Genomic DNA, 14,786 nt, shown 5'->3' on the forward strand with positions numbered 1-14,786 from the left:
GGCTAAAATAACAATATTTCACCCGAATTTTCTTATTTAGGGCAACTTACTCTTTAGAAAATCAATCAGACGACTATTTGTTAGATATAATTCCACATAATGTTTTATTTACTTTATATGAGGTAGTATCTCTTATATATTGGCCAATAAATGATGACAGAATATTTGCTGCTCCGATTATGTCACGTGAGTCCATCCGACAAACCGCGAAATACACACATGTAGGGTTTTAGTATACACGTAAAGTAAGTCGAATCTCATAGTGACTGCTTTAGCCATGGGTGTGTATCTGTCTACGCCAAACACAGAGAAAATCTCTACTGATCAAGAATGCAGTAATTTCACATATGGAGCGTCATCAATGCAGGGATGGCGAATGTCTCAAGAGGTATCACCATGACAAGAGTGTTTCAGTGTAGAATCGGACTTCACTAAACTGTTTTTCAATGACTGGTTAAGTTTGTTTCAGTTTGAACAGTCCTGTAAGATTGATGTTTATAGATTCTACGTCTTAAGAAAACCCTTAAGGGTTCCTGTTGATTTGAGTGGATGACAATAGTGACCTCTAATAGGAAATCATTTGTCCTGGTATGCAAAATGAAAATGGGGCTGTTTCATCATCATTGTATTATTAAGAAATTGATTCAAGACTGTTCTCTGAAACATAGTCTAAATATATTTATAAATGTGCAAGCGTTACATTTTCGAAAACATGTTAAATATGACATTATTCAATAAATCTTTGAAGATGACCTGCAAGTACAAAGTTAAACCCCAATATGCCATAGAATTCTGGTACATGGTAATTATATATAAAAAAACCAACAATTCTGGTATTTCAACAAGACATATACTGTCTTGTGTTTGGTTATAGGTTTTGAGGGTTGTGGTACACACAACAGCTGCTCATGAGATGTACCTTAATGGAATATGATAATGACCAGACTTTTAATAGACTTAAAAGTGTATCGACCAGTTGTGTGTAAATTTAAGTTTAATTTAAAAATTTACTTGAATTGTATGCCAAGTCACTATTACATCATTAGTGGACCTCTGTTGAGGTAAGTACAATAATACATCAACATGAGTAAATATAATTTTTTGAATGTTGACAAATCATTGCTTCAACCTCAACAGAGGTAAATAATTGTCGTAGTATGTAACACATACTCAACTTAACATGCAAATGAAGGACTGCATCCAATATGGACCATTTGCACCTTTCTGCGGGGTAAAAAAAAGATTTCTCGAGACCATCCACACCTGAAGATTATAGTTTCAAAGTTAATCAAGCAGTACTGAATGTTCGGGGGAAAATAAATTTACTATTAAAAAGATTATTTAAAAACTTGAAACACAGGAAAATCCTTGTTATGTGCTATTTCTCAGTGCATGCTCCAGCTAATGAATGTGAAATCAACCTCTAAGGTCAGTTAATACTACAGTTAACTGCAAATTTAATTAACAAAAAAGTTTAAACATATATATTAATATTTTTCAATAAAAACAACAACTTTCCTTCTTGTGACACTTGGGTAAATCAAATCCTGCTTATTCATATTTCACTACATTTTGGATTCTTTAAATACAGTTATGTAGGCCTACTGAAAGTAGTGCAATTAATAATGTTGTAGCCAGTTGGGCAGATTTTTTCACATGGTGATACCGGGTATATGTGCCTCATTTGCATAGTTGCATTGAATCAGTTTCTTTCCTTGTTCATTGTACATGTGTGCATTGTAACCCGACAGAGGCCAGACAAAAAAATGTGTGTTTCCTGTAACATGTTGGAAAAATTTAAGGCTTTTAAAAATTGCTTTAAAAAGTTAAGTGTAGGCCCTAAAAAATTAGGATTGGTAGGGTTACCGGAGACAACACATACTTTTTTGCTTGGCCTCACATGCATGCACCAGCTGAACAGCTTAAGTTTCTTACTTGAGCATCTATAATTTTGTGTAGTTTGAACATGTTCAGTAATCTTCATTTCATTTTGTTCAAACTGACAGGTTTATGTCGTCAACAAAGCAGGTCTGAATCAATCGGATTGCAGAACATTTATAAGCCATATGATATTCATAATCTGGCTACTTCACCAGAACATTTATAAGTCCTATGATAATCTGGCTACTTCACCAGGCAATTACTGAAGCTCTGAAAGATTTTTCGCTAGATGGATTTTTTTCCAGTTTTAAGGATCGAAGTTGTGAATTTTCCAGCATTTAAAAAAAATATATAACTTGAATGCTTATAAAATGTCAGAATTTTCCTGGTTTTGCAAGACAGTCAGTTTTCACTGCTTAAATGGTGCTGTATTGGTTCACTGCAAAAATAGTATGGTAACATAGCTGTTATAACCTGCTGACATGATGGGTTGCATTATAATAAACAAACAAAAAAGGAAAAAAATGAAATTGAAACAAAAATGTAAGAATGTAAATGGTAACAGTTGGTGCCCAGATATAAATCTATGTAGACATACAATATTTTCAGGGAATATTGTATAACATAGAAAATATACAACACAAAAATGATGTTGTATACCGCATTGTTTGCTGCAGCATTTGTAATTCTTGCTGTTGATTAGTTGAAAATGTAGTTTTTTGTACAAAACACTTTTGCTTTTATCAGAAATGAGTATATAGTCATTAACTAGAACTTGAAAGTGTTGTCTTGTCTTTTTAAATTAGATTATATGGAATAACCATAATCATACTAGCCAACTCTCCTGATTTTGGACCCTTAGCTTACATTTAGTATTTTCAACCAGTTAACTTGCCAAACTATTTCTATATTCTAAGATCATTTACAAAGTATGACATTTTTGTTTGTACTTTTTTGCGCAAAAATAAAAAAAAAAATACTCTTGCAGGATGCCCACAACTGTATTCCAAGTTTTGACGGGAGTAATACAGCCTTCTTTGCTGTGTATGATGGCCATGGAGGTATGTTATATACTTTTGTAGACTTGCAGCCAAATACAGGCCGTTTCCCCTAGCTAAAAAGTGCCTTATTTTCCCAAAATGACCCAAAACTGAGGATTATATTGCCAATGTCAATACAAATAGTGCTATATTTTCCCCATTCATAAAGGAACAGACTGTTATAAAACTCAAGTAACAAAAACACTGTTGCTGTTGTCTTGTGCTGTTTGCAGTTTCCTTCGGGATAGGCATCTGTAGCAAGTTGTTTGTCAGGACATTGTTTTTGTCTGAACAATCTTTTGAAAAAAATGGGAAAGATAATAACAATTCTATTCAGAAATATCATTAAATCTGTTAATCAGTCTCGTTTTGAAATGCTATGTTATATACAATTGTACATCACATATGCCACATTATCTCGACACCTTTTGTCCATGTTCTGATAAAGAATAGATGATATTGAAACATTACATTTGATGTATTGACTTTATGTATATGGATCAAGTAAGCAGCACATATATGCAGTGATGTATATATGAAAATTGTATTTAGTTTGATAACAGGTTAATGTGATCATTTCAAGTCTTTGACAGTTGTTGGCACTATCCTGAAACAGAAAGCAAAGATACTGACATGTCCCAAACTAGAAGGAATTTAAAGTTGAATTTTGAAAACTTTTTCAGGTGCTGAAGTTGCTCAGTATTGTGCAGAACATTTCCCTGATTACTTAAAGACCCTTGACAAGTTCAAAAACAAGGAAATAGGTGCTGCCCTGGAGGAAGCCTTCCTGGGCTTTGACAGCCATCTTCTTACAGAGGAGGTCCAGAAAGCCCTCAAAGTGTCGGCAGGTTTAGATGATATTGTTGAGGATGAAGAAGGTATGATTGAATGAGAACAGTACTAAGCAGGTTAATTTGGACATTCAAATTTTCCTTTCCACATGTTTTCCTTTTTGAACAGTTATGTTTCAATATATTGTTCATAGCTTGCAGACATTTTTCTCTTAAGAGAATGCCGCTATTTCTTCTGTTAGACTTAGTGTTTGGCTATATTTCCATCAAAAATGGAGCAAAGTGATATATATATGTTATTTTGACACCTTTTGGCACTGTTAATTCTTCCCTTTTCTTATATAAGATAAAACATATCCTCACTGCAGTGTAATGTACTGAATATTTCAACGTAATTGATGAGTAATGTGACAGTAAGGTAGCTGCTAACTGTAGTGTTTTTCATCGAGAGTGGTCTTTTCAACCTAAAATTGGTCCTAAAGAGGTTAGGTTGAGATATTAGGTAGCCCGTAATCATGGACTAAACATATTGACACAGATTAATTCACTTTTATATGGTCCAGAATATATCTGTGTATTTTCAGAGAAAGTTCGACAGAAAAATGAGGCAGAAATGTTGCGACAGGAAGCAGAAATGCCAATAGAAGAGCTAATGGCACAATATGAAGGTGCTGGCATGCCGGAAGAAATAAAAAACCTTCGCAAGAAAAAACAAATTAATTCACCGATGATCCGTGCCAAGAAGCAATATTTTGGCCAGGGTGATGAAAAGGATGAGGATTTGAAGGACAATGTGCCACTTGAAGGGTCGGTCATCCCATTGCGGGCCACCGCCAACATCCAGGAAAAGTTGGCCAATGGCCATGCTGAAAATGAAAACAATTTAAACAGAGAGAAAGAACAGAGTGACTTTCTACAGAAGGCCCAAGGAGGCTCTGCAGCCTCCTCTGCCAGTGATATCAGGAAGATGGAGTGCGATAGTGTGATTAAGACAGACGAGGAATCCATACCAACCTCGACGCAGCGAGTGGAGTCATCTGAGGCTTGCTCTTCATCTGTATTATTATCATCATCATCATCATCATCGCGTAGTGGGGGACAATCAGTACAAAATGCCAGTGTTTCTAGCACGAACAATAAACAGGAAGCAGTGGTGAGTAAGTGTGAAGTAGAAGAGTCGTCTGAGGCAGACAGCACATCCCAGGAGATGGAAACAGCACAAAGAGGGTCATCTAGTCAAAAGTTGGAGATCGATGAGAGTCCGTCATCAACCCGTGCGACGGACAGCAATGTAGGGGGATCTGCAGGTAGTGCACACACTGACCACATCAGCAATGGAGATTCTGGAGGGTCCGGTCAGGTAATTGGAACTCCAAAACTAGGAGTATATAGAGATTTTGGGTATTCCATGAACCTTTTACTGTATCTTATAGATCATCCTTGAAAAATAGCAGAATTCTGAATACCTAACAATTAGCTTTTATGTTGGAGTAATTTTCTTCATAAAAAAGTGTCTGATAGAACTGGTACATGTAAATGTGGACACTGGTAGGTCTTTTGCACCAATATCTATTTTCAAAACATGAGGCATATTTCACAAATAAAAAGAAAGAATGACAAGTGAAGATAGGGCAATGTAAATGAATATTCATGTTTTTGGATTTATCCAACAATCAGTTAGCTTTTGCTGATTTTTTTTTCTACTGAATCTCAAAATATTTTCTCTACCTGTACTTCCCTTTGTGTAAATACTGAATAATTAAGTTATTGGAGGACAATTCCAAAGTATTTGTCTTCAAGTAGGGTATTAGGGTGATTAATGAAATGATGTCTCTTCTCAAAATTGAGATACTTCTCAGAGCTTTGCTAAATGAAATATATCTGAACCGATAGGTCTAGGTATGTTTTACTTCTAAGTATTCATATTATTAAAACATAAACTTCATTTATTTCACAAGAGATTCAGGCCTATTGGGCCTCTTATTTGAAACATGTTGATAAAAACCTCCATATATTGCTGGTAACCATTACTAACTTTGCTTCTGATGGATTTGATTTGCTACAGAGTAAAGAAACATCGCCATTAGGGGGGAAGAAGCAATGTAAGAGTAGGCATGTAGAGGATATAGATAGTGGAGAGGAGGATTTAGATGACGAGGACAGTGAAGATGAAGATGTGGAGTTCAACAGGTATTTTTGTTCGCAGCATATGTCGTTTAAACAACAATGCTTTACGGACAACTGAAATATGTGCCAGTTGTTATCATATTGTTATGGCTAACAATATTAAACTTTTCCTGTTAAATCTTTTTGGAGAGCAGCGTTAGTGGCTCTGACATGATGTTCTGGATTCAAAGCGATCACCTTCAGATAATAGACTCAAAATACTCTTATTTTAAACAGATTTGAACTCGATACTATTGTATCCTGTCTCAGGTTTAATGAATTCCAGTGCTATCGTTTATATTGTGTGTTTATATTTTGGTAGTGACGAGGAGGAGGAGGATGAGAGTGACGACAGCGAGGAGAGTGAGGAGGAAGAAGAAGAGGACGATGATTTATGTTATCCAACTACCAATGATCAGAACAATGATGAGGTATGTATCCCTGTTGTGATCAAATAGGTTTATAAAAATATAGCAAAATATTTCAAAAAGATTCCCAATCATATTCGTCTCTCTGGATGAAACGAACAAGAGTCCGAACAATGATGAGCCAATATCGCTGTGATGATAAAATAGTTCTACAAAAAAGTAACAAGCTACTTTAAAAAGAAATCCCAATCACATTGGTCTCTTTAGATGACTTTTAATCTCAGAGAATGAACAAACATCAGAACAAAGATGTGGCAAATCCTATATGATCCAATAAATCTGTAAAATGTAAAAGGTCACTAAAAACAAAGACTCACAATCACATTGTTCTGGTTATATAATTACAGGACTTTAATTTCATATTGGCCTCCTTTTACTTGATAACAACAAAAGAACAATTTGTCTTGTTAGATGAGTTTTAGTTTCATAAAAGACTGGGTTTTATGAAAAAAAGATTAAAAAGGAGATATGATTTGTTGTTGGTAGCCTGGGTACTGTAGTGGGTGTACGTCAGTGGTGGCTGTGATCCGGGACAAAGAGGTGGTTGTGGCCAACGCCGGAGACTCGCGCTGTATACTGTGTAGGGATGGCAAAGCCCTGGACCTGTCATTTGATCACAAGCCAGAAGATGATATAGAACGCAATAGAATAGTGGCAGCAGGGGGCAAAGTCACCAGTGATGGACGGGTCAACGGGGGACTTAACCTATCTAGAGCCATCGGTCAGTAACCTGCTGTCTCTGTAGCATTTCTCAGTTTTAAATGATAAGTGTTCACATCTATCAGGAATTTTCCTGGGAAGTGTTATTGAATTTGTACTTCAAATAAATTTGCTTTCATTAGCACCAGCTTTAAGTTCACCAGCGATACACCAGCAATAAATAAGTTGGGTGTGTATGATGGCAGCTGCTGGTTTAAACCTGTTAATTGATCAAGGAAATGTTTGTTTATTCAAACCAGAGTACAAAAAATCTCACGGAAGAAAACAAATATCTCAACTTTCTTTGTAATGTTTGTTCTTTATCAGCAGATCTTTATTACCATATATGGGAAAGATGTGGAGATGGGGTTTCTAATGCAGGTTTGACTGTTTACAGGTGACCATTTTTACAAGAGAAACAAGGACAAGGATGCAAGGGAGCAAATGATCACGGCCCTACCAGATCTTCAGTCTGCCACGCTGCAGGAGACCGACCAATTCATGGTGCTCGCCTGCGATGGCATCTGGTGAGTACACAAATGCATGGTGTTCATCCATTAAAAATTCTTTTTATCTGAAGTTACATAGTTTATTATCCTATGTTGAATGATCTGGAAATCTTGTTTATTGACAGTAATGATATTAAAAAACAATTTATTTTGTTTTAACAACATGGGTTTGATGTCACCCATTATGCAAAGTGCAAATTTGAGGTGAAAATATTGAAAGAGAAAAAAATAGATTTTTTTTTTAATGTGTTCAAAGACTAGAGGATTTATTCCTTGAAGACAAATTGCTTTATTTGACTTAATAATAAACCATGAAAAGTAGTATTAAATATTGTTATAAAGTGTGTTGGGTGTTTTATTTTTGTGAGGATTGATGAATAGGATTGACTTGTCAACTTCATTCAAAGATTTGGGAACATAAAATGCCTTCATCTGTGCGAGAAGCTGAAATAAACCATTGATTAGCTGTAAAGATTTATCACTTGTTATTGTCAACTTTTTTAACTTTTAGGAACTACATGACCAGCCAGGAAGTTGTTGATTTCGTTTCTGAAAGATTAAAGGATCCTGAGAAGAAGAAGAAACCCTCTGTGATCTGTGAAGAGGTGTGTATTTTATCCTGACATTTTTTTTTTGATAAAGTACTCTACATTTATGAAGCACAATCAAAATCATTTTAGTACATTACATTTATGAAGCACAATCAAAATCATTTTAGTACATTACATTTATGAAGCACAATCAAAATCATTTTAGAACATATTATAATAGAACAATAATAAATAAGTGTATATCTGTAACTATGAAGTACACTGAATGAGAATAAAAATACAAGCATTGTATATTTAATGAGTTCATCAGTTGGCCTGTAATTTGTTTAATATGATGGATTCATGTTTACCTGTATTTCATGTAAAAATCAATTACAATTCCATGAAAGCTGAGGCAACAATCTGCTGATTTAGTAAATTGTGAAGACGTCATTGAAGAGTTACTTCCCCGACTTACCTTTCTTGTTGAACAACTCTCAGTTCACTGTAAACTGCAGACAAACGAAATGTATATCGGTTCACAGTCAGTACCATGGTAGTAAGGCCAAAATAAATTAATGACTTGGTTCTCAGGCCAATTTTTTTCAAAAGAGATGCGGCAGGGAGGGATTTTTTTTCTTCTCATTTTACAATGCAAAAATGAGAGACAAGGCGATTTGTTTTTTATTGTATAGTTTGTAAAATGTTCATTGTGGGCATTACCTTGTCTTTTTATAGTTGTGTAGAGACCCGTCATAGAGCAAGCCTCCGAAAATCCCCCCCACGATGTTCCAGACGAGAATCACGAACCCCCCCATTCCTTATTTGTACCGAAATGAGCGCCATTCGTACAATTTCTTTATCTTTATTCAAACGTTTTTGGGACTTGAGTGACTTAACGAGTAAAAACAACATGCGGACCAATTTTCCAGATTTTTTTTAAAGACGGCAGCTGGCGCATTCATATATTTTTTTTTATTACTTTCACGATCAAATCGGCAATGCGGTGCCCTAAAATGAAAAGCGTGCGGGCCTGAGAACCAAGTACTCAAGCCTTAGTTGACCAGAATTACAGTCTACAGTGCGTTTTGTCTTTGCACAGATATTTGACTATTGCCTGGCTCCAAACACGCTGGGCGACGGGACTGGCTGTGACAATATGACATGTATGATCATAACCTTCGACCAGATGTGGAACAACAACCAAAACAAACGTGCTGCCGAACAGCCGGACGGACAGCTGGACGGACAGCCAGAAAAGCGAGCGAAAGTCGAGCAAACATGAATCATTGTGGTGGACACCTAGGTTTTTGGATAATTTAGTTTTGTAAATTGACTGGTCATCTTGTCTAGCATAACATGTATACAATCATGAATTAGTTTCAAGTTTTTAATGGAAAAAAATCATTTTGTTTGTGGGCTCAAATAACTGTTGCCTGTGAAATTGCACAATTTTATCCATGTTTTGATGGATTTGAAGTTCAATGAAGATAATTTGAAACTAAGTCTAGATATTAGAGATGTTTTGGTATAAGTGCTCCTCACGTCTTCACTGTAATATAAATTCAACCATGTCAATTTTTCAGAATTATTTATATCTTCAACTGGTTTACCAGCGTTGGTTGTTCAAGACAGTGTGGCATACAGGATCCGTACATCGAGCCTGGAGAAGGAGAATGTATCCACAATTATCACAAGTAAAGTTGTGGAAATACATTTACAAGCAGTAGACCAGGCTGGATACAATATTTTTACAACATTGTCCGACAGTTTTATAGTACTGTAATATTTTTGAACATGGAAACTGAAGCATACATACCATTAGGCATATCTGTCATTTTTTACAAGTGAACTTTTTTTTCAGTTATGAATATGTACATAATTGTCTTTAATAGACAAGAAGGGATTTATAGATTTTACCTAAGGAAAGCTTTGTACAAATTGTATGTATCTAGATAGAAACCTAATGCAGCTACACTTGGAATAATTGTGTCACTAGATCACTTATTTCTCCACTTCAATTTGGTGCCTGGGACTTGGATCACTGACCAAAATAACTAAAGTGTATCATCTGATTTGCTGGCAAGATGGACTTGGACGTATCTTCTGAAGTGATAGTCATAATTAATTGGATTTTGCATCCAAATTGCATACCAAAGAGATGATTTGGATCCACCATTTCGGTCGCTAGAGAAAAAAGGAATGGGAATAGGAGAGTGACTGAGATATTTAATTCTGCAATAGTAGCCAATCTGTCATCAGAAGGTATGTAACGATTGTGATAATCTGGTACACGTTCCTAATCTGGAAACCCATGGTCAGGATGTCGCTGTGCTAATATAGGGGTCTGATGGGCTGTGTTAGGCGAGTGATCTGTTTGTGTTAGGCGAGTGATCTGTTTGACTGTGATCTGGTAAACTAGATCTAAATTAAAGGTCCTAAATTAAATGTAAATTCTGGACTTGCCCAAACCAATTAAAAAAAGGACTCCAAATTAATGTTGTTTTCATTTGTGTGATGGGAAACTTAAAGAATCTTGCATTGTTCTGACATATACTTTTAATTGTTGCTGAGATTTTCCTACTAGTGTTGTATTAATGATTTGATTTAAAATGATTTGTTACGAATTAATTTTGTTTGATTTTTAATGACTTTCTCAAAGTCTACAGAGAATGCTTTCAAAACTTTTTTTCAATGTACAATTCATATCTTGAGCGTGTTACTTTCATGGTAGTTTTTTCCCAAATTAGATTGATTTCAAATTCCACACAACATTAAATAAAAATAGCACGTGTTAGACACACAAAAAGATATCGTATTTTCCTGCTATCTGATCTGTGCATGTGACTATTTTCATTAAAGTTAGTGAAGCCATCCAGATTGACAAATGGATCCATAGAGATGTTTTTGTAACTTCAAATGTCATATATAAGGCATTAAGAAAACAAACGTATGCTTTTCTTTCGTACATATAAGGATCTTGCAATCAGATTGGTGCTCAGTTTTAATGTTTGAATTGTCTTTTGAAATGATTCTTAAGTGTATTTGACCAGATAAAATTGATGGGTTTAGTAAAAGTGTAGCTACTTCAGAGATCGTAGTCAATTTCTGCCTTTAAATACAAATCTGATTATTACTGTGTAAAATTGAAATTGATATGATCAGTCACAGGCACCATGGTATAAATGGGTCTATTCCATTCGATAGATGTTATTTTGTATGTTTCTTTTTGTTGAAACTATTTATTTTTTACAATTTTAAACATTCTCAATAAAAGAATATGCTAAATAACAATTAAAACGAATGGTGCTGCTATTTATCAAATTGTTAGGTTATTTCTCTTTGAGTTTGCTAAAGGAATTTGCAATGAGTTCTGCCACTTTAAAGCCATTGTTACACTATTTCATCAGAGAGCTTCAGGGTATATTGTTTTGCAGTGGTTTTATTTCTGTTGTTTGCTTGGTATTGAAACAAATTGATGGATCAATCCACCAGCTTCGAAATACTGAAAGTGGTTCCAGTGCTCTTAAACAACCAAAACTACGTCGCATACCGTAACACTTCTTAGATCTGTTAACTACGCTATACACGTTTGTCACACCGTTCAGATGTAGATCTAATAATAAAGATTAGTTTGGAGTCTTTGAGTATTGTTGTATTAGTTTTTTGAAGATTTCCTTATTTGCTGACTTTTTGGGCTAAATAAGTGACTTTGTGCAGACTAAATATAAGTGACTTTGTGCAGACTAAACATAAGTGATTTTATAACAAGTTGGCTAAATAAACAAGAGGGCGTTTGTAAAGACTAAACAAGTATGACGTTGAATGAGGAACCAAAGAAAAAATACCAAAATATCAAAAAAAAAATCTGTAATTCAAACTTCAAATCTATAAAATTAGGGCAAAATAAGAACCAAGGAAAGATTCCCATAGAGACTATTGAATGTATACAAAGAAATAAGATCCGGAAGGGTTTACCTGCCAGGTAAATACAATCTTCGGCGCGAGATCAGGTGTATAGTGATGGCTAACTTCCCCTTAAGAACTTGATGTGTTGTAAATTTATCTGTCGCAGATATACAGGCCAAGCTCTCAAATTCCAAATTAATAGAGACATGTAAACACATGGCTTGGGATGTAGGGATGTTACTATCAAGGAAGGGAAAATAGTAGAAATCATCTCTCTTGTCGAATAGTTTTATAGTAAGCTGTCCATTTTGATCATTTACGTGAAGATTGATAGAAGTGGCTGAAGTGGAAGATTCTGTATGTTTTTAAGCCGCTCTTGGTGAGAGCCGAGTGGCTTATTAATTCTGTCCAGAGAACGAAATGACGGACCCACTTCCGTTCGGGGTGCGTGCGCATAATTCAGAATTCAAAATCCACATTCCATTTTCACGTCTGGAGTATACAGTGTCATGACATGACTGCAACCTGGATTTAGTGGTACTGAGAATGGAAGTAAACGTTTGGATAATGGCTTTGTTGAGTAATTACTAGAGTTGGGGATAAAACATTGTTTGTCAGGATTTTTTAAGCTTCGGCAATCAATATAAACGAGGCAGGTCCGTATTAGCTAGTGTTTCGTCTTTCAGAAATTGGAAAATGTACAAGTTGAGTTTCCTTGATTATCAAGTTAGCCTACGTTCACTTTGCAGGTATGTAATGTAATAGTGGTTATACAGTTAAGGATTTGGTTTTAAGGCATACTTATTATGAAGATCATGGAGTTTGGTTCGGACATCAGGGTCAAGAAATACAGGCTTGTGCTTTATTTTGGAGTTCAAACTTCCAATAGTCCAATATACATACACGGTTGCATTCAAAGACCTGATGGAAACTAGAGAAACCATTGGGTGTTCACTATGCTCGATTCTACTAAAATTTCCTGATGAAATTTTGAAACTAGCTTGGAGACTTGAATAAAATTAATGAAAATGTATCACATGCTCGACTCTTTAAGCCTGTTCGAACTGATTTCACTGGTAACGCAGGATTTGATGAAAGTGGAATTCGCCAACAAGGGGATCGATGCCATGAACACCAGTAACATCCTACATCATAAGTCCGTCTAAATTAACATACCATCGTACTTCAGATACAGAAGTACCTCATTAATTTACTCTACCTATTCTGAAGCTATGGCTTCCAAACTTTTCAACTGCAAGCAAACGCTACAACAGCTGGATTTCGATGACCTTAGCATAACTCCTCCTTCATATCACCATGTTCTTGCTCCACGTCCCCTAACAACTATTTGGTCCGGCTGGACATGTAGTCACTGGCGTCTAAATATTATCCATAATGCAAAGCCACGAGAACCTTCATGGAATGTTAATGTTAACGCCAGGCAAAATGAGAGCATACTAATTGTATTCACAAATCAATCCGGTCAATCGTTCAAAACAACACCACAAGTCTGTACTTGACCCCGTTGTCCAAACCACACTCAACGATCTGCATGATAAGCATGTAGTTGTTTTTGCAGACAAAAACATGTAATAACTTACTATTCTTAAACTTTTTCAATGGTCTCCATGTAAATCTTTCCTTTGTTCATATATTCCCCTAGATTTATCAATTTTGAGTTTGAATTGTTGTTTTGTGTTTGATAATGAACCTGATAGTTTGTTTTATGAAAGTTAATCCAATTCAGCATGATTTCGTTAACTTAGTCTGTAAAAAAACATGAATGCAGTCTTCATAAAATAGTTCACCGGTATTTCAGCAAATCCGTGTCTTTTGCGTCCCAACTCAATGACATATTTTCTAAAGTGCATAGGTCTTGTTGATCTTAGTTTCTATATACTAGCTGTGGTTTGGTTTGGTTGTTGCCATTCCCCTTAATACTGAACAACTACCTTTTTTAAGGACTTTGGTATGTCCCGGGACAGAATCCTTTGCCATCCTCACCTGGGCGGACGCTCAACACCCAAGCCAAAACTGGGGTGTTGCCAAGCAAGGCACTATGAAAGAAAAGGTAGTTAGAGGTAGAAAGAAAGATGAAGATTCCANGGGGGTGTAGGGTAAAATCAGGTGTATTCTTTTCCCGATCCCCCACCTGCAGGTTTGACTAGCTGTGGAAAATCGTTCCAGTTTCTTATGGAAAGAGGTAGCGTGGCCGAGCGGTCTAAGGCGCTGGTTTTAGGCAGCAGTCTCATCAAGGCGTGGGTTCGATTCCCACCGCTGCCAGTTTCATTTTGTGCACTTTTTTTTGTAGGCCATATACATTATTGAGTCAAAGATGACTTTATTTTATCGTTTTACAATTTTACAAGTATAAGACAAATGATCCCTGATTAGAACCCGACTCAATAGTTAATTCATGCATTACAATGTTGTACACTAAATTTTCACTGTCATACGGAATTACTTTCAAAGTAAAAGTGCACAAAATAAAGGTGGCAGCGGTGGGATTCGAACCCACTGCCTCAATGAGACTGGTGCCTAAAACCAGCGCCTTAGACCGCTCGGCCACGCTACCTTACGAGTGACGAAATATATTCGTTTGAATCACATTAATTTCGCTGATATGCAATATTTATTTTGCAATAGATTCCAAAGGCTAGAACGACGTTTATAATGTTTTATAATTTTAGGCAGCAGTCTCATTGAGGCGTGGGTTCGAATCCCAACGTTGTTTTGTGTTCATTTTGTTTTACACAGTGTAAATATTTTCTAGTCATGGCAAATTTAGCTGATAATATATTAAATGCCGTGATGAGAATCCTACTCAATAACA

General features: G+C 35.8%; 1 protein-coding gene and 1 non-coding gene across 3 annotated transcripts; one reads left to right on the forward strand and one right to left on the reverse strand.

Moving 5' to 3' along the window:
- The first annotated feature begins 174 nt into the window (after window positions 1–174).
- Window positions 175–11,687, forward strand: LOC110458683 (probable protein phosphatase CG10417). Of its 2 annotated transcripts, XM_021510550.1 has the most exons (11): window positions 175–388; window positions 2,870–2,942; window positions 3,605–3,799; window positions 4,297–5,072; window positions 5,778–5,902; window positions 6,201–6,309; window positions 6,793–7,027; window positions 7,403–7,532; window positions 8,026–8,119; window positions 9,147–9,350; window positions 9,631–11,687. In XM_021510550.1, the coding sequence occupies exons 1-10, from the start codon at window positions 278–280 to the stop codon at window positions 9,327–9,329; spliced, it is 2,031 nt and encodes a 676-aa protein (XP_021366225.1). In that variant the 5' UTR covers window positions 175–277; the 3' UTR covers window positions 9,330–9,350; window positions 9,631–11,687. The 2 variants fall into 2 exon arrangements, with proteins under 2 accessions (XP_021366225.1, XP_021366218.1); XM_021510543.1 differs by having other exon boundaries at window positions 9,147–11,687.
- Window positions 11,688–14,446: 2,759 nt separating this feature from the next.
- Trnal-uag lies at window positions 14,447–14,528 on the reverse strand. The gene has a single exon. It is a non-coding gene; the product is annotated as a tRNA-Leu (tRNA).
- Window positions 14,529–14,786: the final 258 nt, after the last annotated feature.

The sequence above is a fragment of the Mizuhopecten yessoensis genome, unplaced genomic scaffold (assembly GCF_002113885.1).
Source record: "Mizuhopecten yessoensis strain PY_sf001 unplaced genomic scaffold, ASM211388v2 scaffold1255, whole genome shotgun sequence".
NCBI classification, from domain to species: domain Eukaryota; kingdom Metazoa; phylum Mollusca; class Bivalvia; order Pectinida; family Pectinidae; genus Mizuhopecten; species Mizuhopecten yessoensis.